Source organism: Silene latifolia, chromosome 1 (genome assembly GCF_048544455.1).
Source record: "Silene latifolia isolate original U9 population chromosome 1, ASM4854445v1, whole genome shotgun sequence".
Lineage (NCBI taxonomy): Eukaryota > Viridiplantae > Streptophyta > Magnoliopsida > Caryophyllales > Caryophyllaceae > Silene > Silene latifolia.
Genome location: NC_133526.1, coordinates 3,213,869 through 3,241,317, shown reverse-complemented (window position 1 = coordinate 3,241,317; position 27,449 = coordinate 3,213,869). Strand labels below are relative to the sequence as shown.

General features: G+C 32.6%; 3 protein-coding genes across 3 annotated transcripts; 1 reads left to right on the top strand and 2 right to left on the bottom strand.

Moving 5' to 3' along the window:
- Positions 1 to 419: 419 nt before the first annotated feature.
- On the bottom strand, positions 420 to 5,062 carry LOC141593730 (VAMP-like protein YKT61). Its single transcript, XM_074414171.1, has 6 exons — positions 4,765 to 5,062; positions 3,312 to 3,409; positions 2,732 to 2,836; positions 2,459 to 2,524; positions 1,681 to 1,767; positions 420 to 807 (listed from the first exon to the last, which is right to left on the bottom strand). Exons 1-6 carry the CDS (start codon positions 4,955 to 4,957, stop codon positions 757 to 759), a joined length of 600 nt encoding a protein of 199 aa, XP_074270272.1. The 5' UTR covers positions 4,958 to 5,062; the 3' UTR covers positions 420 to 756.
- An 8,209-nt stretch (positions 5,063 to 13,271) lies between these two features.
- On the top strand, positions 13,272 to 21,898 carry LOC141632790 (uncharacterized). The gene is made up of 5 exons (XM_074445458.1): positions 13,272 to 13,668; positions 14,124 to 14,846; positions 20,267 to 20,280; positions 21,380 to 21,574; positions 21,747 to 21,898. The coding sequence occupies exons 1-5, from the start codon at positions 13,397 to 13,399 to the stop codon at positions 21,896 to 21,898; spliced, it is 1,356 nt and encodes a 451-aa protein (XP_074301559.1). The 5' UTR covers positions 13,272 to 13,396.
- A 2,013-nt stretch (positions 21,899 to 23,911) lies between these two features.
- Positions 23,912 to 25,321, bottom strand: LOC141593154 (inositol-tetrakisphosphate 1-kinase 1-like). The gene has a single exon (XM_074414109.1). The coding sequence runs from the start codon at positions 25,283 to 25,285 to the stop codon at positions 24,260 to 24,262; it is 1,026 nt and encodes a 341-aa protein (XP_074270210.1). The 5' UTR covers positions 25,286 to 25,321; the 3' UTR covers positions 23,912 to 24,259.
- Between the last annotated feature and the right edge of the window lie 2,128 nt (positions 25,322 to 27,449).

Here is a 27,449-nt window from a genome sequence, read left to right as displayed (position 1 = left end):
AATTGGTTAAAACTGATAAATTAGGTCACGACGAATTGAAAAGTAAACATAAGGTCTTGCTTAGAATTTGGGGAGGGAAGAGATTTGAAGCACAAAAATTTCTATTGTTTACCATAGATAGTTGATGGGGCATATTCTGCACCCGCTGACCAAGTCAACATATTGAGCAAGGTCAAAGATATCCACAAGCAAGTCAACGACTTAGACAATTTTTAACCGAAGCCTTGACCCGTCGGCTTTCTCTTGTCTCTTGTGCCACGGACAACTAGCCAAGTAGGGACACATATCATGAACTCATAGTAATTAGTGTGACCAAGCAAGGTCATGACCTAGCAATTGACCTTGCTTGGGGATGGTCTAATAAACTGCTAAGTCACGGATATGCCCGTCACAGAGGAGAATTTGTGCATAACAAAAGGTTTAGCACAAATTATAGAACGTCATTTTTGTAAACAAATTACTAGTATTCATTTATTGCTAATACATGAGCTATCTATTGTGAGACCGTCTCAGCCATTAAAGAATGATGATTTTTGCAGCCATAATATCTATTACAGAGTAAAATAATTTAGCAAAGAACAAGAGCTTATAAATCTCGACAAGGCAACTTCATCAAGGACACAAAGATTGCATGCAATATAAACATAAACAGTGCTATGCAACTGCATATACACAAACGATATAACACTCCAAACATAGGCTTGCAACTGTCAATGTCGGTATGAGTGGCAGTGTATATGTACCCTCTCCGCACATTCATAATATTGTACAGCACGAGTTGGTCTTCTTCGCCTGCTTGTAGAAGAACTGTTCCAAACACATAAATCACGCTATCAGTTGCATAACATTAAAGACTTCGGAACATAATCTGGATATAAATAACTTTTACACCAGGATGAAATCATGATCGATTGCAATTAGACGGCTAGATGGATTTAAGAATGTATAGGTTTTTTGTTATTTCAAATCTATTTACATATTACATATTCCAAACACAAAAATCACGCCTCAGTCCTGAAACGACCTGGGATCGATTAACATGAACTCCCATATGGAATTGTTGCCGTAAGGTTCTAAGACCAAAAAGAAAGTAGAAAGGTAGAGGCAAACTTTAGGATGTTTATTGAGACTTTGAAGTGTGGTAAGACAATATCGATCTCAGCAGCATAATAAAGCTCATCATGGTATTACAGTTACTGACTTTTAATCGAAGTACACGAAAGAAATATGAGAGGCAAACTCAAAATCATCAGACTAATTCCATATCATGTGTGTGAATTAAATAACCATATACTGTATTCAGAAACAGAAAACATGACATCATCTAAGTTTTAACTTTCGAGACTATGTACTTCCTCGTGATCAAGAGACTTACAGTCAAGACACAAACTAAGTGATAATCCAGAGATGATAGCTAACATAGTTTTTGCAACATTTGCTTCTCAAACACAAACTAAAACTGGAACAAACACAATAACTTAAGCGTAAGTATTTGTCCGCAGATGGCACAAGCACAAGATTCAGTTACCAATTTAGCTCAAAAATGCACTCATGAATCAGCGTCTCATGAGTTAAATATCTCCCATCTTTATTTTGTTTGGTTAGAAAACATCAAAAGAAATCTTAAAGGTTCAACAACAAACACATAACCAGTTGAACTGTCTTTCATCTGTAAATTACCTGTGATTGAGCACTGAGATCTGCACTCTTTTCCACCAAACTGTCCAACTTCTCACCTCGTTCAAGCACGCTATCAATTGTCCTGTGCTATAGTACACAGGAAAATAGAAACAATGAAAAAACTGAAAAGAAAGACTAGATGAAAAAAAAAGGGATCACATAGCATCACAGCTGGTAAATCAAAAAGCAAACAGTAAGACGAGAAGATCCAAATAGCCATTTTTTCTCCTTTATTTCCCTACCTATATCAGAGCCTTAATCCCAAAATTAGTTGGGGTCGTCTGATATGAATCATCCTTTAGAACCGTCAATGAATAATCGCACATTTCAAAATGCAATGATTTGGGTCCCCTACCTCCAGTAACTTATAAATATACACAGATAAATATCGACACCTGCATCATAGTACAACATGGAGGTATTGATTGCAATAATGGTAATGTCACATGGTCAGGCAACGCAGTAGCGGATTATGATGTGGTAGTGTGTTCAATATCATGGTTTGTTGTGTGTTGTTGGTAATCTTGGTATGCCAGTTATATAAGCCCTATCAGTCTTGTATAGCCTTCTGTCAGCCATAATCATTAAAAATAAGTAAATCCGAAAAATATTAGCAGTTAGCAAAAACTAAAAAAAAATGTATAAAAAGAAATACTCCACCCATCCATTTATAATGTCCTTATTTGACTAGAGGTCACATTAACGATAAATGGAATATCATTTTTATGCCTGCGGAATTTAAGTCTACAACATCAGTTGCCATGTATGAACTCCTTACAAGTATAATCTTGGTTTCATCCAATTCCCTTTGTATTTTTAGTAGCTTATCAGCTTCAGCTGGGTCCTGTAGATAAGTTCAGTGAAACATGATCAGCTTCATATCCAAAGATATGTAGATATCACTCCATTAAAAAAACAATATACAGATATCCCACTAAAATTGCATAAGCCATGTATAATCAGTTTATTACATAAACAATAGGATCAAACGGGCGTAGGCAAGTGCTGAATCCATGATCAATATGGTAAAGTAGCATAACAAATGACAAACCTGGAACTTAGTCAAGGCTTCATTCAGATAAGGCCAGGGTTGTGTGCTGTCCGTAGCCACGGTTCTCCACGAATCACCAAAGTTCTTTTCGTATTCATCCAGCACCTATGAAGCATCACGTACAACATTATTGGTGGATGAAGCTTTGACGCGTACTAGTTGATAGAGCCAATTTATGCATTAAAAGATGGCAACCGCCCCACCATGGAAAAGATGAGCATATGTAAGGTGTACTAAACTACTAATGATTATATCAAACAATAAACAGAGAATCAGATTAACAAAAATTTACTTTCTAAACCCACAATTAATCAATCCAAATCTTCGAGAAACAGAAAGCATCAACTATTGAATCATTCCTTTTGAAATAAAATCTAGATCTAACAATTAGTCTCATGAGTAATTATATTAAAACTACCAAAGACGTTTTCCCCTATAGGTCTTTACTATTGTTTCTTTCAGCCTAAACATAGCATGCTTTTGCAAGCCAAGTTGTAAATATATTTAACCCAGCAACTGAAACATTCATTAATAGAAAAGACTTTATGAAAAATACATTCTCGATCAACAGATCAAGTACCTTGTTTAGCAGTGAAAACGAACTTCGAACAGGATAGTGATCATCCATAAATCCCAATGCACAAAGACCTCCTCTATTATAAGCATGAACTTTGTATTCTGAAAAACAAAAAAGAGCAAACCCAACGTGTTAAGGGGACACAAGCTGAGAATACAGAATGGAAAGTCATTATGTGTTTTCGACTTTTCAGTTAACAAGACTTATAACTAGAAACACAGAGAAATTCTAAGAAAACCTACTCATCACCATCTCACGTACCTATTCACTAATCAAGGGCACATCATATTCACATACTTATCCTTTCCTTATACAAGTATAACAACTGACGAAAGTGAGCTAAAGAGCTACAATATGCAACTATAGATTTATATAGCTAAGTAGTCAGTTTAACCAACTCAACACCATTTCACATACCTATTCACCAATAAACAATGCCATCACATGCACTTACTAATCCTTTCCGTCTACGAGTAGGAAAACCGGTGAAAATAAGCTAAGAGCAACACTATGCAACCACAGAATTATATAGCTAAGTAGTAAGTTTAAACAACTCATCACCATTTCACGTATGACGTACCCAATCACCAATCAAGAAATCATCGCATTTACATACTAATCCATTCCGTCTACGAGTATAAAAAATATGCAACTATAGAATTCTATAGCTAAGTAGCAAGTTCAATGACCTTCCAAAAACTCAAAACCACTGAAAATTGCCGAAAACAAACACCGAGTAACTCAATGTTTCATATCAAGACACCGAATATAGCATCCTTCGACATAATCAATCATAAGTGATCTCCAAGTGTACAAATAATCATCAGCGATTGTATAATCTCTCATAATTTCACGCAAGTGATCTCCAAGTGTACAATTTCGCATAATCAAAAGTACAAACAAACTACTCATACGTGATCTCCGAGTATACTATTTTAAATAAATTCCGCATAATATCGCACATTTTGCATAATTTAGCATAATTCGAAAACCTAAATAATCAAATTCAACAATCAACCACATAATCACAACATAAAACAACACAATCCATAGCCAAATCAAAAAAATCATCAAATTACATCAACTAATCCTCACATAATTCAACCGCTAAACAAAATCAACATCAAATTCATACGAAATCAAAACTTGATCAGCGAAAAATAACAGAATCCCCAAAAATCAATAAAACTAACAAATTACAGCAAACAATCGTTACGCGATTCTATCTACCGTGAACAAGATCAACATCAACACCAAAATCAAAACTTAATCAACGAACAATAACATAATCATCGAAAATCAATAAAATCATCAAATTACACCAAAAAATCGTCATATAATTCAACCGCTAAACAAAATCAACATCAAATCATACCGAAATCAAAACCTAATCGACGTAAAATAACAGAATCATCAAAAATCAACATAAAAAATACGAAAAAAAAAAAAATCAAACCTTCATGTTGAACGGATTGACGTTGACCGGGAGGAGTACGCTTAGCGACGGTACGAGAGACGAAGACGATGAATTCACGAATACTAGATTTCTGGAAATATCCAAAATTGCTTAAATCTGACGCATTTGCTAATATCGTAGGGTTTTCATCGTTTCCGTTAATCTTCAAGATTACTAAAGCTGTTATTTTCATCTTCTTACGTCTTTTCTTGGATTCTTTCTCTCGCTCTCAACCACGCCCAGCTTCTTTAATGTTTTACTAGTCTTAAACCCGTGCAAATTGCACGGGTATGTTGTTTCAGAAGTTGTTACTATCAAAGATTATAAATATAGATTAAATTTTAGGGTTTTATACTAAATATTTATCTTGTTTTAATTTTATCTTTAGGCATACGAAGTAATGTTTTAAAGTAAACCAATAAAATCTCCATACATTTTGTTTAATAATTTTAGTTGGCAAATGTAATATAGTTGTATAAAGAAGATTTTAGATTTGAATTAAAAAGTTTAGTTGTAATTAGTATAAATGATACATTAAGGTCAATTGGTGGGATGATTGTTAAAGTAAGATACGCCCTATTGTTAGCTAAATTTGAGTTTCTACTCGGTTTTGTTATTCGGGCAGCTTCAAAAAAGCCCACTTATATAAGATGAAACAAAATTATTTAGATGAATATTAACATAGAATTAGTGCTATTACAAATTGTAACCCACCTTTAAACCCGTTCACCTGACAAAATGAAAGTTTTGACCCCTATATATCTAAAAATGAAATTTTTTTTCCCAATTTTTATTTATTACAAATTGTTACTTAGTAGACAGAACAAATTAAAAATTGACTTGTGCACGTTTAAACCAATTTAGTCAATTTGTTAAATATTCAAACCTATGTAATTATCATATAAATATATATTATAACTAAAAGCTAAACAGTATATAATCTCATTAAAATGTAAGTCACACTATGAATAATCAGGTGTTAAAAAGATCATATGAATAATTAATTCCAAAAGAATTGTATAAATAATCACTAATATTTATTTTATCTGAACAAACAATTACTCTATAAAATAATTAGCAAATTACTATCTCCGACCCAAACTTTTACTCCGTATAAAGTAATAGCCCATATAAAAATATACATTTAGTTTCCCTTAAACGAAACTGGTCAAATATCACCCTCACTTGAGCTGTTGAGCATATAAGATAACATGTTGGTTTTTCTCAATGCAGTCTGCTTTTTCCGTATTCATACTACTAATACATTTTAAGTTTAAAAGGATACACCTGCCTTAAATAAAAAATTATTTAAATAATACTCCCTCTTATTCTGAATATAAGTGTCCCCCTTTCCTTATTCATCTATTCACAATAATGTCCTCATTTCCTTATTTGGTAAACTTTTATACTTATTTTAATCATCTCAATCCACAACAATACCCATCTCACCCCCACAATAATACTTATTTTAAACATTTCATCCCACAAAAATACTTATTTTAATCACCTCACCCAAAATAATACCCACAAGGCCACAATACATTTTCTCGCTGCAATTATCTCACCCATCACAATATTTTAGCTTATTTAATTCGGGTTTTCTTAATTCCCGTGTTACCCTTAGATAGAGACAGTTATCCGAAATAAGAGGAAGTAACATGTAAGACAAATGAATTTAATTCGATCAACGGGTTTAAACGAATTCCAAAATGACCCATAAATCATGCGGCCCATGGCCAACAATACCCTACCATACCCTCATATTCATCACCAATTCAATCCTTCTCTACTCACTTTCTCACCGCTGCCCTCCCCCTCTCACCTCTCCCTAATTCCAAACACTATACTCCGTGATTAATCACTGCCATTAATTCCTCGATAATGGTATTTATTGGATGTATGATGTTTCTACTCCCTCTTATTCAGTATTTTATTGTTCATTCGATTAGTAAAGAGTTTTGCAATTTTTTAGTTTAATTTTTACTTATTCCAGATTTACTTTACAATATTTTTTCTTTGCTTTATTAATATTTTTATTTGTCAATTTCGACCATACTTAATTAGCTAATTTTTTATTTAAGTAAAATATTTCATGCAAATGGAAAAAAATTAGATCTATGAATTTTTTATATTTTGTAAAGTATTTGTTTTTTATAGAACAATAGAACAATATGTTCTTTCAATTAAAGTTTTTTCTACTGTATTATTTAATTTATCATTTTTTGAGTCCGTCATTCGTTGAGATTTTATTTTTTATTAAATATATTACTCGTAGTTTTTAATGTTTAATATTTTTTGTGACAAATTTTCAACTTTCTTGATTAGCCTCACTGTTAATTTCACGCAGTGTAATTTTACGAATGGCTTATATCATATTTTTATTTTCGGTTCGTAGTATTATTTTATGTAGCATTTGATATTTTCGTCAGATTCTACTTTTTTGATTACCGGCATTGAATTGGCAGAGTATAATTATGATTGTATTTTTTTTAATAAAGTAAGTAGATTGATCATTTATTATTATCAATTAACAAACGAAACAGCAAACAAATGAAGCAAATAAAATGTTTCCAAGGACGTGGGTCCTTAAATCAAGGAAAGAAAGAGGGTACTTTGAATAGTCAACATTCAACCACAGGCTGACAACTCAGCTCTGTGGTTGTTTGTTTAATAAATAGGATTTTGATTTCTAGTGGTGGTGGTATCGTATTATCGTTCAATAAATTCTTTACGTTTTTATTCCTTTTGAAATACGAGTAGTGTATTTATCAAATTAATTAATACGGGATAATATATTGGACTAAGTGTGTGTTTGACCTAGTTTATAAAAGTGTTTTTGAACTCAAAAATATTTTTTGGCCAAACACATAGTTTTCTAAAAATTAAACAAAATTTCTCAAAAGCTAAAAATTCATATTTTTGCCCATATAAATAGAAGCACCTATTTGTTGTTTCTGCTTTTGAAAAATACTTTTGAAAAATTAAGCTTGAAAAACAAAAACTCATTTTTGAGAATTGAGGTCAAACATGCTCTAAATTTCTTGGAAGAAATGAGTAATTTTTGGGATACAAAAGGTTTGAATTTTGTTTTTTGTGTTTAGGTCCTATTTAAAATATAATTTTATGGAATTGGGAAGATTTATAAACTATTTCATGTTTAATTTGTTAGCTAGTTAGCTTCCGCGCAATGTATGCACGGTATATATAGAGTTTTACTTTTTTTAGTGTCTTATATTTATGAAATTTAAATTAACTATTTTTTTTTACGTTTCTATCGTTATATTTTGATTTGAAAAATCAAAGTCAAAATCGTATTAATCATGAAATGAGTATTAGAATGAAAGTTTTTCTTATTACCGAGAGATTAATGATGTATTTTATAAAATTTTACTGATATTATATTTTTAGCAGCAACTTTTTATCATAGAAAATCAATGAGTTTTTTTCGTATGATTCTTTAAATAATAAAAAAAAGAATTTCCTTTTTATATCGTAAAAAGATTGGATATAATTTTGTGTAGAATGTAAAATAGTAAATGACAAATATATAAATCTGAAAGATTACATGTGTATTATAATCCACCATACTTATAGAATATACTAAAAATAACTAAATTTTATTTTAGGAAATGTGTTTAGGCAGGAAAATTTGGATTTTCGCATATTCTTTTAGTAAATAGGGGATGAAAAGTACTCGAAATGGATTGCAATTTGAGCTGGAATTTGAATGGGATGGGCGGGTCGTGGCTACGTGATCCACATATATGTAGCCCTCATCGACTTATTTGATAAGGCTATGAAAGTTGTGAATTTTAATAAAGTTTTCATGTTGCTAGAGATCGATGGAGGTGCACACGGGTCATTGGGCTAACACGTCCGAGCACGACTCAGGATCCATTTTGACATGATATGAAATTAGCAAGGCCCAGCAAGCCATGGGTCGTGGAATGTGTCTGGGCCAAAGTTTGAGAAAGAAGATCGTGCCTAGCGTAAACAATAAACACGGCACACTTGGACACGTTCAAACTACATAGAAATTAGGCTAAACACAACACGACAAAGCACATCAGGCTGTGAACCATACCTGAACTGCTAACACCAAAATGGACATGGACACGGACACGACATCCCGTGAAATTTAGGGCACAAGACATACTATTTAAATTTAATAAAATATATATTTTATAGGTAAAATAACGTATAATTTTATATTTGTAAATGTATTTTATATTAAATTTAAATAATTGAAGGTACTTTCACAATAACTCATTCTTATTTTCCACCAAATCGATCTTCTAATCAGTCTCTTTCAGTATTTCGGTCTCTCATTCCTCATTTATAGGTATCCGAGATGTTTAGGAGTGTGTCAGGCGAGTATCGGTATCCGCGACATGGGACGGCTGATTAGAAGGAGTGTGGTGCTACCTAGACTGCCATTTCATTATTGCACTGACACGTCACGGTATAACTCAAAGCTTACATTTTTATGCCTTAAGCCGTGCCATTTATTTCTCCGAATGAAACCCCTTTCAAATTAATAAGATCATCATATACGTTAGCAAAGAAAGTCAATGTAATCAACCAATTCAAGTCATTTGAATGCATCAACGAGGAAGAAGAAGGGATACATTTGACGTATGTTTTTTTGTGATTCATACATTACATTGCTTCTTCTATTGAAGCCATCGGATTATAATCCAAATGCAAAATAACAAATGCTGCCCAACAAAAAGGAGCACCATGATTATTTATTAACACTAACATATTATTATCAAGAATTCTTTACAGCTGCAATTTGCATTATTCTATTTTATTCAAACCCATATATAATTTTTTTTATTGAGACGTCTTGCTTGACGTTTTTACATGATCTTTGACTTTTACTCGGATTTTTTTGTGTTCCAAAACATATTTTATAGTAGTGTTGGTGATTTCAACCTTCGGTGAAAAAATGAACGTGTATAAATTATACTAAATGCTCCATAGTGATTATCAGTTATATACTCCCCTTCTATTCTCAATAACCCTCTCTATTTTCTTTTTCGTATATTCACAATATCTCCTCCTAACCCTCCCTTATCTCTACCAGTTACACAATTACACCTGTCAAACGGGTCGGTCATACGGGTCGGGTCAGAATACGGGTCGGGTTATACGAGTCACGGGCCAAGTTAGGGTCAGAATACGGGTTAAGAAATAATTTATAACGATTTTTTTAATTAAAAAAATATTTTTTAAAAATGTAAAACATATTTAAAATTAATATTTTATTCATATTCAACGTTTACCTTAATTATATTGACATAATTATTAAAATAAAGTTTTTTTAATAATTATTTTATTATTAAATATTATAAAAGTTATATAAAATTACCTTTTTAGTTGTTTTTGTAATTTTAAGTAGTAAAAAAAATATTTTTTTAACTATTTTTTCAAATATAATATATAAATAAAAATATTTTAATAAAATTTTTGATTTACCTTTGACCCAACGGATCGACCCGTTCGGGTCGGGTCTCGACCCTAAAATAACGGGTCATCTCGGGTTCGGGTCGAAAATACCAGGTCTGTAACCCTAAAAAAACGGGTCGGGTCGAGTTTTGATATGTCTACTACCACTGGTTTTGAACCGTTTTAGTTGTTTCGCACATAGCCAATGGGTGCTAGGCGACACGCATTGTCCACATAATCGATTAATGACCTTATTTTAATAATTGGTCTCTCTTAAAACAATTTAAATAGTACCCCACTCGAATAGATCAAATGAGACAATTTGTTTTACTAGTTCATAGGCGTTTAATTTTGTTTCCCTAACATATATTTGACCCATTTTATGTTTAAAATAGATATAATTATCGATTTAAACAAGAATTTGTGTTAAACAAAAACGCGATTATTTTACATTTTAACGTTGATTGCATGAGGTAAGAAAAGGGAGCATATCTTACTATCATATAACTTGTCATTGACAATGGAGGAGCAGTGACATCAATCCCATTTAAATGATTTATGATTGTTTATCGAGGCAAGAAACCTTGAGCTAACTTTACACAAATGTCAAATTACTATACAAAGGTCAAAACTAACTACTCTTCTCTAATTTCTTTTGTTACATCAAAAAGTATTGTGTGAGGCTGACTTATAAGGTAAATTTCCTCTTATAACTTGCTAATGAAAACAACTGAAACATTACAATGTAATGCACCGGTTTATTGTCGTATGGCAGAGCTAAGATTTATAGTTAAAGGCGGAGAAATTTCGTGGAAAATATATGAACATTATACTAAAATATAAGCTCAAAAAAAACATTGATTACTCGGGAGCAAATGGACCTGTATACTAGCTCTCGTGAGTTTATTTTAGACCTGGCAAACAGATCGTATCGTGTCGGGTTCGTGTTCGTGTCAAATGTAAAAAGGTCACAGGCCCTCCAACCCAAACCGACCCAATTAAATTTCGTGTCGTGTTCGTGTCGACCCACTTACATAAATGGGTCATCAAGCCTCAACCCTAACCCGTTAATTTCGTGTCGGGTTCGTGTCGTATTTTCGTGTCTTGTCCATTTGGAAAGTGTAAGTATATTTATGTGATGAAAGGTCAAGAAAAATTAGGATTAATTTAGTAAACATGTCTTTCGTGTCGGGTTCGTGTTTAGAGAGCTCAACCCAAACCCTACCCAATTAAATATCGTGTCGTGTTCGTGTCGACCCACTTACATAAATGGGTCATTAAGCCTCAACCCAAACCCGTTAATTTCGTGTCGGGTTCGTGTCGTGTCATTGTTTGCCAGCTCTAGTTTATTTCCTAATGTTTAATACAATCTTACATTTCAACTATTTGATAATATGAAAACATTTTCTGTTGGAAAAAGCATAATTTTTGTACCTCTATAATTTGAACTTGATAATTTTAAGTAAAATAGTGCATACATTTTTTCGGTATGCAAATACGACATTTGATATAACAAAATGTGTTTTTAAGCTTATAGAGGGAATGAACATAAAGAGTACAATCAACTATTACACATACGCCATAGCATAGATTTTATTCTCTACATTAATCACCAAAAAATTATGGGTCCATGTCCATCAATTTGGAGTATATATAAACCATTAAGATAGATCCAAATTGTATGGGTGATATTTGATATCTAAGTATCAACAAGATGCCACGTTGCCACCTTTCATGTTTATGAGGGAAATTGAGGGTATTGTATATGTAAATAAATAGTACTTGTATTACGGTTTCACAAAATATTCGCGAAATTCAAGTCTTGGCTTATTTTTAATCATAATTATTGAGTTTGTTTTGTTAATATTTTCACATTTATGTTACATTTAGGAAGACCAATAATACGTGAGCTCAAATGATGATGATGATGAATATTCGATAAGCACAATCAATTAAAGTAGAATTAATATATATGCAACACGAAGACACCCGTATTTTCAATAATTCTGCAGGCATTGTAGAGTGTATTATTAGTAGAATATAATCAAAACAAGTATTAGAGTGTTCTCTTATAAATTCATAACAAGCGAGTTGGTGTTTTACTGATGTAACAGATAAACTTGCTTGTTTCATTCTCATAATACTATTAGAGCATCATGAAATAATTATTAAGTCTTGATATTACCCTCTTACATATCAGGTAGAGATTATCTAATTTGTATGACTTGTATCTCAAATGCCACACAAGACTAAAGAAAGTTACAATACGTACATATATAATTAGTAGGTTATGAGGTGTCAAGAAAATAATGAACAAAAGTACTTTATACATCACCCTTTCAAAAATGATGACAGTTGCAATAACTAATCCTGGTTATACTTTCACTCTATTGGTCACCTTGGGTCAAATACTTGAACTAACCGTCTATACCCTTGATTTCTAGGTGACTTTCCCTCTTATTTTTGCCTTCTTTTAGGAATCAAACCTTCAATTATTATTACTCATAATGATCCATTTCTACAAGAAACCTAAATTGAATGTGACACTACCATTTGAAAAACATGCCCTTTGCCCTACCAAAACTGTGACCTGATCTGTATCATATTTGATGTCTCATCTTCTATACACCTAATTTTAACAGTTAATGTATTATACAGTTGATATAATTAATATTGTGCATGTAATTTCTATTGACAATATACACAGAAAACGAGATAGAAAAATAAGACAGAATATCCTATAGATCTTCCGTTACACTCGTATATGAATCCACTATTATCGTCTCTCAGCATCTCAATACGGTATACATGTTGCCCTACTGAAACTATAACGTGGTCTATATTATACTGGATGTCTCATCTCCTGTTATACCTAATTTTCAAACCAGTCATTGACATAAAAAAAAAATATTGTACCATAATTTATATTAGCACAATTTATAAAATGAGACATAAAAATAAGACGGAATATCCTACACATCGAAACCCGCCTATATAATGCTCTTAAGCCCTTTGTCCCACCAAAAAACATCAACTAATTTATTTAGACACTCCTACTTTCTCTCCCTTTTTCCTTCATCAACCTAAACACAAAACTATACTATAAATCTTCATTTCCATTAATAAGAGCTTATAATTATATTCATAATTCATTATAAACATCATATATTATAACCTAGAGATGGGTAGATCACCACTTAGTAGTAGCGACGATAATAGCGGGTTGAAGAAGGGTCCTTGGACAGAAGAAGAGGATGATTTACTCACTAATTACATCCAAAAACATGGTCATGGAAGCTGGCGGGCTCTTCCAAAGGCGGCCGGGTTGAACAGATGTGGTAAGAGTTGCAGATTAAGATGGACTAATTACTTGAGACCGGATATAAAACGAGGACGATTCGCCGAGGAAGAAGAGGACATGATCATCAAACTTCATGCTATTCTTGGAAACAAGTAAGGATTATTATTTCTACTAAATAAATTAAGTTTATTATTGTTTTAAACATTATGTTTTTGCATGATATTAGTTGGTTTTGTGTTATAAAGTCTTCATTATTAGGTTGTACGAGTACCAAATACACTCCTTTTCACCAAATTTTTAAAAACAAAAAAAACTATTTGTGACTTTTGATAAAAACTTCGCAAAATTGTAAATGGTCAATTTTGACATCATTTTTAGATGTGGTATGACATTTTGATTAATCAATTGATCTTTTCGTTCAGAAAAAATGAGATCATTATTATCAGATAACTTTTTGTATGTGTCATCCGGTATAATTTACGTAACGAGTTTTAAATTTTAACAGTCTTGCATTTTGAGAGTTCAAATGACACATTTGTAGCTTCTCTTAAATTCTAATAATGGATGAAACTTTATGATTTATTTTGGTTGTTTCGCCATTTTGTAGGTGGTCAAGGATTGCAACACATCTTCCCGGGAGAACAGATAACGAAATTAAGAATTACTGGAACACTCATTTAAGGAAAAAGCTATTACAAATGGGTATCGATCCGGTTACTCACAAGCCAAGGACAGATGACCTTGATATACTTGCTAACCTTTCTCAACTCCTAACCACCCCACCAAATTTGGGTACCCTTATGAACCCTTGGGATGTGAATAATGCCCTTATTAGCATACAACCAAATATTGCAGAAATAGCTAAACTTCAAGTTTTACAAAACATCTTCCAAATCTTAAACACAAACACTAATAATAATAATATCCTTCCAAATAATATTAATCAAACTATCCCATTAAATTTGGGTATGATCCCAAACCTAAATAATTCAAACAATATTTGTTCAAGCTCTCAAGGATTTTGCCAAAACCCTAATCAAGTTGGTCCAAGTCATTTAACAAGTGAAACATATGACAATACACCACAATCATCATTACCAAAATTTAATAATAATAATAATAATATTTACAATAGTAATAAGAGAAGTTTAAGTAATTCTTATGAAACCCTAGTTCAAAATAGGCTTCCATCATTGACTACCATGTCACCGGAGGGGTCCACCATTGATGGGTCCGCGGTGTATACTACTCCGGCCGATGGCGACTTTTTTGATGGTTTGGAGAAGCTTCTAGATGATGGAAATAGTGACTTATGGAAGGAATTCATAAAGTAAGTCATTTACTTGTTAAATAAACACTTAAATTCAAGGTTTTCCTCAATTTCTAGCTTCCAAGAAAAAAAATTAACGGTTCGGTCTAAATGTCAACACCAAAACATACTCTATATTCTACATACTTCTTGGCTTCTTGCAATACTTTTTACTTACTTCTTTACAAGGATTAAATTTTATAATCGCATTAATTAGTTAATACGAGCGACTTAATTCCTCGAAACGTATATATTATCACAACTTGTAACATAAAACCATTTCATACATAAGACTAAGCTCAATAACACAAAAATCCAACTAAATTAATTAATAAAATTATAAAAAAAAATATTCAGATAACCTAATCTTTTATATTGATAATTTGCATATTTAAATATGTCAGTATTTATCATAGAATAATAAGTTACCAAAATAAAATATAAATTTAAATATAATTAAATGTTAACATCGGGCTATTACTCTCCTTTTCTGTTAGTCCTAACTCTTATGCTATAGAACAGTCCTAAAGAAAAGTTGCTTCATATAAATAGTCTCGTCTACAACAGAATGAAATGTATCGATATACATCTGATATGTATAATTAGAACCGAGTTAATTTAGGTCATATAAGAATTTTCAACAAAGACGACACTATTTGTTAATAAAGCACTTGGTTAAAATACTAGTAATATGTAGCTGATATTTTTTTTCTATGCTATGCAGCTAAGTATCAGGCCATTGTACGTATACATGCAAGAGAAGGCAATTCAAGCTCCATGCACGATCATGTGGTGTTATTACATGAATCACAATAAAAATAATTCGTTCTATTTTTTGTATATTATTAAGGGGTGATCATATATTAGTGATCTGAGTATAGTAAAGCATACATACGTATACATGCACTTGTACAAATTAAAGCCCTACTTCTAAAAACTTTGAATTTTTCATTACTTGGTTTTGTTTGTCCACATTTGAGATGGTATAATCTTGTGATTGATTTTGTTGTACAAAGTAATCAAGAATATCAATATAATTTTGTCTATATTATGTACTTTTTCGTAATTGTATTGTTAACAAAATGTAGCTAGCTAACATAGTAAATCGAGTTAAAGAAAATGGGAGGAATTGATCAATAAAGAATGAATTGGAGGAAGTATACATATAATTTTACTTAAAATATCTTGTTTCCTTTAGTTCACAGTTAAAGTAAATGGGAGGAACAATAAAAAATGAATCGAAGGAAGTATACATATATTTTACCTAAAATATCCTTTTTCCTTTCGTTCAGCTCGAGTTTTGAAATATATATACATGTACAATTATTACCAAGTCGATTTATTTTGAGATGTGTTAGTCCTAGCATGCTTGAGAAAAAAAAAAAAAAAAAAAAAAAAAAAAAAAAAAAAAAAAGGCCTCGTATAGTACCTAGAACTACGTATATTTTTTTGTGCCCAATGACATGGACATAAACTCGACCATAAAACACAGACTTAATAACTCGACCATATACATAAAGGTCTCTCATTGACTTATCACAATCTACAATTAGTAATTTAGTAATTTACAATTAGTCATTCTTAAGACGAAGATATCCGTCTTAATATTGAAACGGGAATATCATTCTGTTTTTGCATATCTTATTCTTACTCCTTAATCCGTCTTAAATACATCAGTGTTAAACAAGAATTTGTGAATAATTTAAATGGATGACACACATTGTGTGAAATCAAGTGTAACACAAGATTCTCTGAAGTTGATGGAAGTCTATACATCAAAACATAGTTACGAAGCATCTACATCAATCGTGATTAACGACATTTTTACACGAGCTAATATTGTTGATATATGTTGCCATGTTGGCCATGCAAATATGCAATTAGGACTGCAAGTCAATGAGTCGGAATATGTTGAAGGCGTGTTATAGAGGATTATGTTATAAATTCTAGAAGATTATTCAAAACATAAGAAAGTACGTATTATTTACATCCTACATCAGTGTAACATGTCATCGTACATTCAAATAGTGAGAAATATTGAATTGTTAATTAACACATATCGTTAATAACAAAGCACAATTTCACAAATAAGACTATATATACAGATATATATGAGTATGGTACATCCAATACAAATCTAATTGAGGTTATATGCAATTTTTTTGAGCTTTTAAAATTTTTGAGTTACATTTTAATTTTTTTAGATGTCAAAAATTAAAATCAAATTGAACTTATATGTATTTTTTTTAGTTTCATTATAATATTTTTAGTTTACAATTTATATAAAGACGCTCAGGTTCTTTCCAATAAAGCTCGTAAAATGTACATATAAACTCAAATCCTTTATTATAATAAAGTTTCAATTCTATACTACCAGTTGTGTAGTCCTACTAATTGCAAAATTTAGGTAAATTAAAAAATAAATAAGATCTTTATTATTTAATTGTACGATAACATGGTACACCTGATCTGATCGACCTAAGAAATTGTTCTTTGTCCCTATAAATGAAAAACTTGTGAAGAAAGTTAGGACATTAAAACAACTTTGGTACATTTTTTTAGTAAGTTAAGTAATGAAACTTATGCTACAATTCTCTATCTAACGAGATAGAGTAGTTACAATGCAACATTATTGTCAAAGTAAGGAATTAAAATGTGGAATTTTTGGTAAATTAGAATGTTGAGGTCGGCATTCCTCCTCTTTCTTCTACATTGGAACCGTTAGTCCAAGCAGAGTACTTGCAAGACTCATATACGTAACACAAGTGTCCGAGCTTACGAGACAAATTTGTCGAATACACTTGGTCTTATCCTTATACTCCCTCGTATTCTTAATACACAAAATCTCATTTATGACGGCACGTATTCGTCACTTTAGAGTGACGGATACCATTTTCCCTCACAAATGACCCAAATAGAGGAGAGAGGGAAGCACATGGGGGTGTCCCCACCTTGTCCCCCCTATCCGTTTTGTGAGTGACATTATCCGTCACTTGCTCCGACCCGTCTTCAGCAAGACTAATTGTTCTTAATAACCCTCCCCTTTTATGAAGGGCACGAGAATTAAGGGAAGAGAGTATTATATGATAAAGTATTGTAGTGGGGTAGGAGATTTGAAAGAGGAAAGGTATTGTGTGATTAAAATAAGTATTGTTGTGGGGTAAGGTGATTAAAATAAGTATTGTTGTGGAGTAAGGTGATTAAAATAAGATAAATTATGAGTATTGTGGGGGTATTGTTATGGGGTGAGGTGATTAAAATAAATATAAAAGTTGCCAAATAAGGAAATAGGGAGAGTATTGTGAATAGACGAAAAAAGAAATAGGGAGAGTTATTTAGAATAGCAGGGAGTATTAGTAATACAAATAGGCTGTTTTTGAATGATAAATCTAATATAAAAATAAAATTGTGCAAGACTCACACTAAACACTTACTCCCTTTGTCTCCAAATAATATTCATTTCCAATTTTTTTCAGTAAGTGGATTATACATCTGATATACTACCTTCAATTTTATAGTTTTTGAGCATTATAATAAAAATTTTGAGTTTTGTTTTAAAGTTTGTGAGTTTCACTATGAAGTTTTTGAGTTTATTCACTTAAACATTAAGCTCTAAAAAATTACAATAAAACTCAAAAACAATACATATAAGTTTGTTAAATTTAACTTTTGACGTAAAAAAAATCTAATTTATAAACTTTAATATGCTCAAAAAAATACACATATGCTCAAAAACAAATAAATTTTGAGGTAATAAACTCAAAAAAAAATATACATATATGCTCAAAAAACAAAAAAGTTGGAGGTAGTACATCCGATATATGTTCTTTTTTCTCAATTATTTTTGGTTTAAATAAGCGCACTTATATTGCAGTTATTCACTGGTGAAGATTGAACCCTCAATTTCATAGTTGGAGTAAGGGAACTCTCACCACTTGAGCTAATTTTTGTTTTCTATCTTGAAAAAAAATTAAAGAATACTTAAAGTTGAAAGATCATTTTAAGACGACTTTAAAAGAAATCGAGGAGGATAATATCGACGAGAAAGAGTAATTCTTATCATCCTCAAAACAAGCAACTTAACCTGTTAACCATGTCAAAGTAATTAAAGAAAATTGTAATGTAGGTAGATTAATATTGTTATTAGGACGGCTTAAATGATACACGCAATCAAAGTTTAACTAACCAGCTTTTGCTTCAAGTTTCATCTGTTACCTCTCATTTTATTTTATATTTTTATCCAATTGTTAAGCCTTTTTTTTCGGGCATGTAGCAAATTACCCCCATTATTTTTATACCATGTGCAAATCAACTCCTTAAGTTTCACTTGTCGTAAATTAATTCCATAAATTTCCAAAAATGTGTAATTAAGCACAAATCAAATTTTCTAACATTTTTTTTAACTAAAATTAATATTTTCTATTATAAAACAGATTTTAAAAATATCTATTAAAATTAAATACAATATATTTACATATTCAACGAAAAATGCAAACCAAATTTAATTTAAACAAAAATTTGGTCATTTAATTTTGTAACTTCACTTAAATTCTCATATTGTGAAAATTTTTTCACCAAAATAAATAAAAAAATATTATAAAAATATATTTGAAAATGTTTTTTTGATAATTAGGAATTTTAGAATTTATATTTGATTAAATATTTGGACTATCAATAATAGTATATTAATTAACTTAGTAAATGTTATTCTTAAAAATAAGATTTGTGGTTAGTTACACATTGAGAGAAACTTATGGGGTGATTTGCTACATTTATAAGTTAGGGGGCTGAATTACACATAATATCAAATTTATGGGGGTGATTTACTATATTTCCCCTTTTTTTTTGCTGAAAAGTGTTGAACTTAACTTAGCTGAATTGAGTAGAGCCGAGCTGAAATAAACCAAATTAAATTGAGCTGAACTGAAATAAGAGTTAACTTGTGAAAAAATGAGTTGAACTGAATAAAGCTAAACTGACACACCCGTCTTAAACAAGAATTTGTCGTTATCCAAATAGCAATCTAACAACTATGATCCTGGTAAAGGGATTATTGGTCGTACAAATACTTGTTAAGTATCAACTTGTATGGCTTTTTACCCACCCCTACTTCATTTTCCTTGTTAAGAGACATTTACTACGTTATCATCAACAAAATGAGGTGATTCTTCGTTTGACCATGGCTCAATTAGGTCCGAGGAGAAACATTTTCGTAGATGATTATCCACCATTTTAATTAATGTAAAGTAATCGCGAGGACTTCAGTTCAAATAACTTTAAGGCTCCGTTTGACAAGATATTTCAGGTACCTGTTTTGACTAAAGTAGCTTTTTTGAGAAAAATTTTAGCTTATTTTTCTGGAAGTGTTTGGCAAGTAGCTTATTTGCCCAAATAAGCTACCTGAAATGAAATGCTACATAGAGTAACATTTTACATTTCAGGTACCTGATTCTTGGTAATATTACTTTTTTACCCTTTCAATTTATAATATATTAAATAATTATTATATCCTTTTACATCATTTTACCAAAATAAGTTACCTTTTCAGTTAGTTTGCCAAACGATTTTTTATATAATCAGTCACCTTATCAGCTCCTAATTTTCAGTTACCTTATCAGCTACCTTTTCAGTTTCCAGGTAGCTTTTCAGCTACCTTTTCAGGTCGTTTTGTCAAACAGAGTCTTAACCTTTTCATGTATGATCGACGCATAACAATTGAAGGTACGGAAGGGGGCTCAAGGGGCACAAAAGAAAGGAAGAGAAATTTGCATTACCTAATCTTTGTAGTTTGTACACAAATTCTTGTTTAAGTCGATGTTCGTTTTAAACTTAAAACGGTTAAATATGACAGATGAGACAACAGAAGGATGGCTAGAGATAAACAAAAGATTAGTGCATATTTGACCAATTTTAATTTAAGATGGATATTATCGTCTTAAAAGAGACGTTACGATGTTTGTAAAGTGGAATAACATGATGCCGTTGAAAACATAATAATAATAGTTCATACTCATTTGAATTTGATTGACAATCTTAAACTAGGTCATGAATTTAAGTGGATAAAACCTAAAAATATTAAGCTATCAAGGGATGGTGGGTTAATTCTTCACGTAGAAGCAAGGGTTATTCTTTACACTCCTAAATCAAAGTTTTGTCTAGGCACAAGATCAGAATCAGAACACACTAGATTAAATCATTAAATAACCGAAACTATAATATTGATCCTAAAATTTCTTATTGTACTTTTATTTGTTTAATTAACTTTACATATGGGATCAGTCGAATAACTTACTCTGTAACCTTTGGGATATTGTAAATAATTCACCTGAGTGTCGAAAAAAAAAAAAACTTTACATATGGAAGCGGAAAAATTATTGAGTACGGTATAAATTAGGAAGAACTCGTGTTACTCGAGTAGAGTTTTATGTCATCGTACACCTCAACCACGGTATGAATTTCCGGTTTTGGTACAGGAAGATTCATTGTTCCCTTGGACTATATGGCCCAAAGCACATGTACAGATAAATTGTACTGTACTTTGTAATTTTTACCAGAGGCAAGGTTTATAATCGACAGTTCGACACTTACTCGAGACAAGATCTATAACCATAAGAAAATAAGCGATCATGAACCTATTAGTTGTCCAGGGCCACATTCAAACGATCCAGAACATCAGGTTGATGAAATGGGAAGTCAGAGAATAAGAGAGCATCAGATAGTTTCAGCGATTCCTATATCAGGGTTTCTTCGTAAAAGGCTATTTGGAAAGGGGATGGACTAGTGATAGAAACAGAGAAGTATTAAGTGCCTTTTGCATCAGCCAAATAAAAATTAACAATACAATTTACTAATCAGTAAAAATATACTAGGAGTAGAAACAAGAAATTCACTAATGACTTGAGCTTATGACTATGATGGTAGATGAGCTCATGAGCATGACAACTCGTAAAGATCGTAATAATCATAACATGGTTCTTGCGGATCTTGCCTCAGAGGATGTGATGCAGAATAGCTGGATGAGGGGTTCATTTTCACGGCCAAATGACCAAATTGGTAAAAAAAGTAGAGGTTAAGTGACATGTTGGTAAAAAAACTAAGCAAAGTGACAAATTGGTAAAAAAAGTGGAGAGTAAGTGATAAATTGGTAAAAAAATATTTCCGATGAGAATTTGGCGAAAAGTAAAATATGTTAACATCACAAATATTTTTTATTTAATATTGATAGAAAATGTTAACTTATTCGTAAAGCAAAATTCAACGTTAAATATAAAAAGAATTGCAGTATTACCGTATTTTAAAGGGGGCTGATTTATATAGACGGCGTTTTAGTAAATATCAACGACGTTTTAAAAAAAAAAGACGATAACCGCCCTTCCGCTCATCCAACACTTTCTCTCTCTAAAAAAATTCCTCTCAAATTCAACTAAAAATCAACTAAATTTAAAAAAAAAACCAACAACAATTAACAACACGGATCCCGAATCACCGGTACTTAAACAAATTAATCGCTTCATTATTTGGTTAATTTTTTTTTTGTGCACCGTTAAATCTATTCGATAATTGATTTACGTCACGTATTAACTTAGTAATAGCAAACATTGCGATTTTTCTGCATAAATCTGAAATTTGTACCCCCAAGGTTAAACCATGGACCAAACTTTAAGATCTAACGTTCAGCCATAGACCAAACGTTGGAAACCAACGTTTGGACCATGGCCAAACGACCAAACCCAACGTTTGTCCATGGGCAAACGGCCAAAACCATCGTTCCTCCATGGCCAAACGTCCAAAATTCACGTTTCACCATGGATGAAACAACCAATTCCCACGTTTCATCCATGGTGCCCCTTCCCCATTTTTTCGACTCAAATTCGACACCAACAACAACATTATTCGACATATAATTGACCTATTTTACGCAAACAACTATACAATTACAACTAATTAGCAAAATATTGACAACAAAAACAACAATACAATTACAATAATACAAACAAGAAACAACAATACAATTACAATAATACAAACAAGAAACAACAATCTATCTTTCAAAACTAATTCAATAAAGTTTAATAAAATCTAAAATAATCAAAACAAATTCAATTAACTAGCCAAATCGAAGCATATAATCAATTAAAACTAACAAATAAAGTCATATAATCTATTAACAACAACAATAAAATATTTAATTTCAATTACAAAGCTAATTTAAAAATAAAAAATAAAAAATCCTAATTTAAACGGCAGTGGCGGCGTGTGGTGGCGGCGTGGTGGTAGGAGGTGGTGATGGTGTTTGATGTTGGGAATATTTGGGGATTTTTGGACTTAGAGAGAAAAGAAGAGAGTTAGTGAGATGTGAAGGGCAAAATTGTCTTTCGGAACTAAAACGTCGTCGTCGGAACTAAAACGTCGTCGATGTTTACTAAAACGTCGTCGATATTTATGAATCGGGATTTTATTTTCGTGTCCTCAAAAATGTTTTTTTACCAATTTGTCACTTACACCTTCACTTTTTTTACCAAATTGTCACTTACCATCGACTTTTTTTACCAATTTGTCACCTTGCTTAGTTTTTTTACCAATTTGTCACTTAGCTTCTACTTTTTTTACCAATTTGGTCATTTGACCTCATTTTCACTATGTAGACTGTAAACGAATAACGGCAATGAAATATGCCCGCGATTAGAAAATGGAATGGTGTGACTGGGTAACATCCTCAGGTCGTACTAACATGGATAGATCAAGAAAGAAACTAAGTTGTGACCATAATATATCCCTATATGCCAAGATAGATTAGTTAATACCTCCGGAACATTCAACGCAGCCAGTTAATACCTAAACCAGCGATAGAGGTACGTGTGCAAGTGTAAGTGTTAGTGACTCAACTGTTTCATCTAGCCAAATACAGCACCAAAGACGAATTTCAGCTTAAGGTAGCCAGAAGGCAATGTACAGACCACAACTCAATATTCCCTGTTTTACGCAATACATACTGATCATGCAAGCTGCAAGCCTGCAACATATACCTAAACAATTCATTCAAATGCAACCCAGCAGAATACTGAACATCAAAGAACAAACAAAGACCAAGAACATGAACATGAACATGAACATGAACAAATTCATTGATCCAAAGTTCCACAAAAGGGTACACATTAGAACACATTTCCATATAAAAAAGAGATACAATTACAAAAGTTAGCCAATGTCAGTTAAACGCCTCGTACCCAAGATGCAACAGACATGACTGAACATTCAGGACCGCGGAAACAATCCTTACCCAAACGGCTAAACCTAATTTATTCATCATTCTCTACTTGTCACCTTAACAACAAAAGAACTAAAACATTGCTCGTAAAAGCTGCCACTTTTTTTTCGTGTAAAAGAAGACATACAGGCAAATATGTCGATAACGGGATTCAAACCAACATTCGTCACTCACAAACACTTCCCTCATTCTCATCCTCCTTCAAACCCGCCTTCTCGACCAACAAACCTGTCAAAAACTCCGCAAAAACGGTCTCATACTCCGACATTTTCTCATACCCAGGGAAATAATTAATATCAATCACAAGATACTTATTCCCAACTTTACTATCCCTAATAACATCAAAATTAAACAAATTAAGCTTCAAACCCTCTCTCAAACCCCTAGCAACCTCAACAACAAATTCTCGAGGCGGAATTTCGCAATTATCTAGCCTACTCATCTCATCACCGCTCCCATCCTCGCTTGCGACATTTGAAATCTGCGAAAACGAGATCAATCCCTCTCCTTCTCCTCCTAAGCTCTCGAGTTTCGCACCCGAAATATCAGGGATTGACTTGCGTTTAACGCATTCTACATGATCACCAACTACATACACCTTGAAGATCACTCCACCATGATTAATGAATTCCTGCAACACAATTGGCGGATTTAGGTTAGTTAAACCTTTGTAATTATACACTAATGACATATTATGCGATTTTTCGCTTCCGTTTGCAAGCAACGGTTTTGCAATCACCGGCAATTTCAATTTCGATTCCAATTTCAATTTCGACAACGTCTCGTCGTCGTAAATTACGATTTGTTCCGGAATTCCGATCGTCGGAGAGCTGAATTCCGATACGACCTGGAGCATTGAAATACGATTGTGTAATCGTTCGACTGAATCGAGATCGTCGATGATGACGGAATTAGGGTTTTGAGATTTAAATTCGTGTAATTGACGCTTCCAATTGTTGTCGTAGAGTTTGTGGATGATGCAATCGAACGGTCCTTGTTCGATTAACGGTTTATCGGCGTCGATTTTGATGAATTCGATTGAACGCTGGTGACCGGCAGAAATTAGGGTTTCGGTGATGAAGGATTTTTGTTTTTTGGGGGATAATGCGTATCCGATTCGGAATCGGGTGGGTATCGTGTTTATGTTCGCGTCCGTGTCGGTGTTCGGGTTTTGGTTTTGAACGTCGGTCATTTTAGGAATGTTGTTTTGGTGAATATGAAGAGTGTAGGGATGGAAATGTGGGAGTGAGGTAGGGACTTTTATAAAGGTCCTATTCGGAATCGGGTGGTATCGTGTTCATGTTTGTGTCTGTGTTCGGGTTTTGGTTTTGAAAGTCGGTTATTTTAGTAATGTTGTTTTGGTGAATATGAAGAGTGTAGGGACTTTATAAAGTTAAATGATCAATTAAAGCACAAATCGAACCATAAATTCTCATTTCTGACGGATAAAATTCGTCATATATCCATGAGTTACTACGGAGTAATTTGTAAAGGAGGTTCAAAGTACAACGATCTCATCCAACACTAAAACTCGGGAGAGACGCTCTATCACTAAGTTATTGAGAGACCATTTTTCGTGCTCATTTATTTGTTTTTTTCGTGACATAGTAATTTGCACCTATTTACATAACAATTGTACATGTTTTATCATTAATCGTGATTTGTACCTATTTTATTATCTTTAATATCATTTTTCTTAAAATTGTGAAATAGTCTCCGTATAAATTTATTGAGAGATCGTCCCTCAGGAGACTTACTCCTTATCCAATAATCTAACGCATTATTTTAAATATAACATTAATAAGTTGTTTTTTCGACTAGTTTCTACATAATTGATAAACGTAATTAACTAGACTAAACGAGGGAAAATTATCGAGTGACATTATGGCCTCGATTACGACGAAGATTCAAGCAGGGTGGTGATTGAGTGTGATTCCCGTCCATTGAACTAGCTCATCGGCCACAAAATAAGCGAATATTGACAAGGCATTTATTTAAAGGAAATTACAAAAACTCGCTCCATTAATCCATCCTAAATTACGAGCCTGCTTGTCTGTGGGCCAAAAAGGGTGTAATATAACACAAATTGTTCTATAAGACTTATATTTAGGTAAGACTAACCCAATAGCATAAGGCCCAACAAAATTACTTAATAAAAATATGAAATAATACTTTTATTTTAATAACCTAATATTTTAAATTAATAACTTATATATTGAAATATATTAATTTTCATTATAAAGTATAAAGTTATATAAATAAAATAAAAAACTTAATATCTCAATGTTTTTCCTTGGACTTTTCTCCTATTGAGTCAGTCTTATGCTATAGGACGATCATATTGGAAAGTTGCTGTTAATATAACTATGGTTAAGAATGATGTGAAAATGTTGTTCCACTTGGTGTTCTAAGACAATTAAAGTGAGTGTTGTGGACACGTTTTGATTAGATTGTGATATTTGTCATTTGTGGTTATATATGTTGGCCGACATCAACGTAGCTCGTAGACGTGGTTGGTGCATTGGGTGATGATCCATAATCTTCGGATATGGTAAATGACTTGGTCGACCTAAAATGGACATGGATACGATACGAACACGTGATACGGTATTCCATGTAATTTAGGGCTCGGAATACACTATTTAAATTAAATACAATATATATTTTATGGTTATAAATATCGTATTATTTTATTTCTGTGATGTACAGTATTTGATATTAAATTTAAATAATTGAAGGTAAAATTTGACTTGACTATATCTTATTCTCATTTCCACGAATCCACTCAAACCCGTCTTCTAATTAATCTCTTTCAGGCTTTCGATATCTCATTCCTCGTTTATAGATGTCCGACACATTTAAGCGTGTCCGACAAGTATCGTGTCGAATACGAGACGACTGGTTAGGAGTAGACCTATACTCGGGCCGGGCCGCACTCTCCTGATCAGACCCGGGCCATGCCAGGGGGAGGGGCGGACTTGACCGTGCCCGGGCCGGGCTGGGATATGCTTGACCCGGGTCAGGACCCGAGACGGGGCAAGGGCGAGCCGGGCTGGCGGGCCTTACCATTTTATTTTTTTATTTTTTATTTTTGCTAAAATGACGGGTAAGGGACGGGCCGGGCTGGAATTTCAGGACCCGGGCCAGACCGGGTCAGGCCAAGTTGAATAAAATAACGGGTCAAGACAGATCAGATCAGCCCATGTTAATGACCAGCTCTAGTTAGGAGTTGTGTTTGTACTACCTAAATAGCTAAATCTGGTGGCCCTGAAATTGAACTTACCCATGAATAACTTAATTATAACACTCCTGACTGGAACTGTCACCGACACCAACTTCACATAAATTGGTATCAT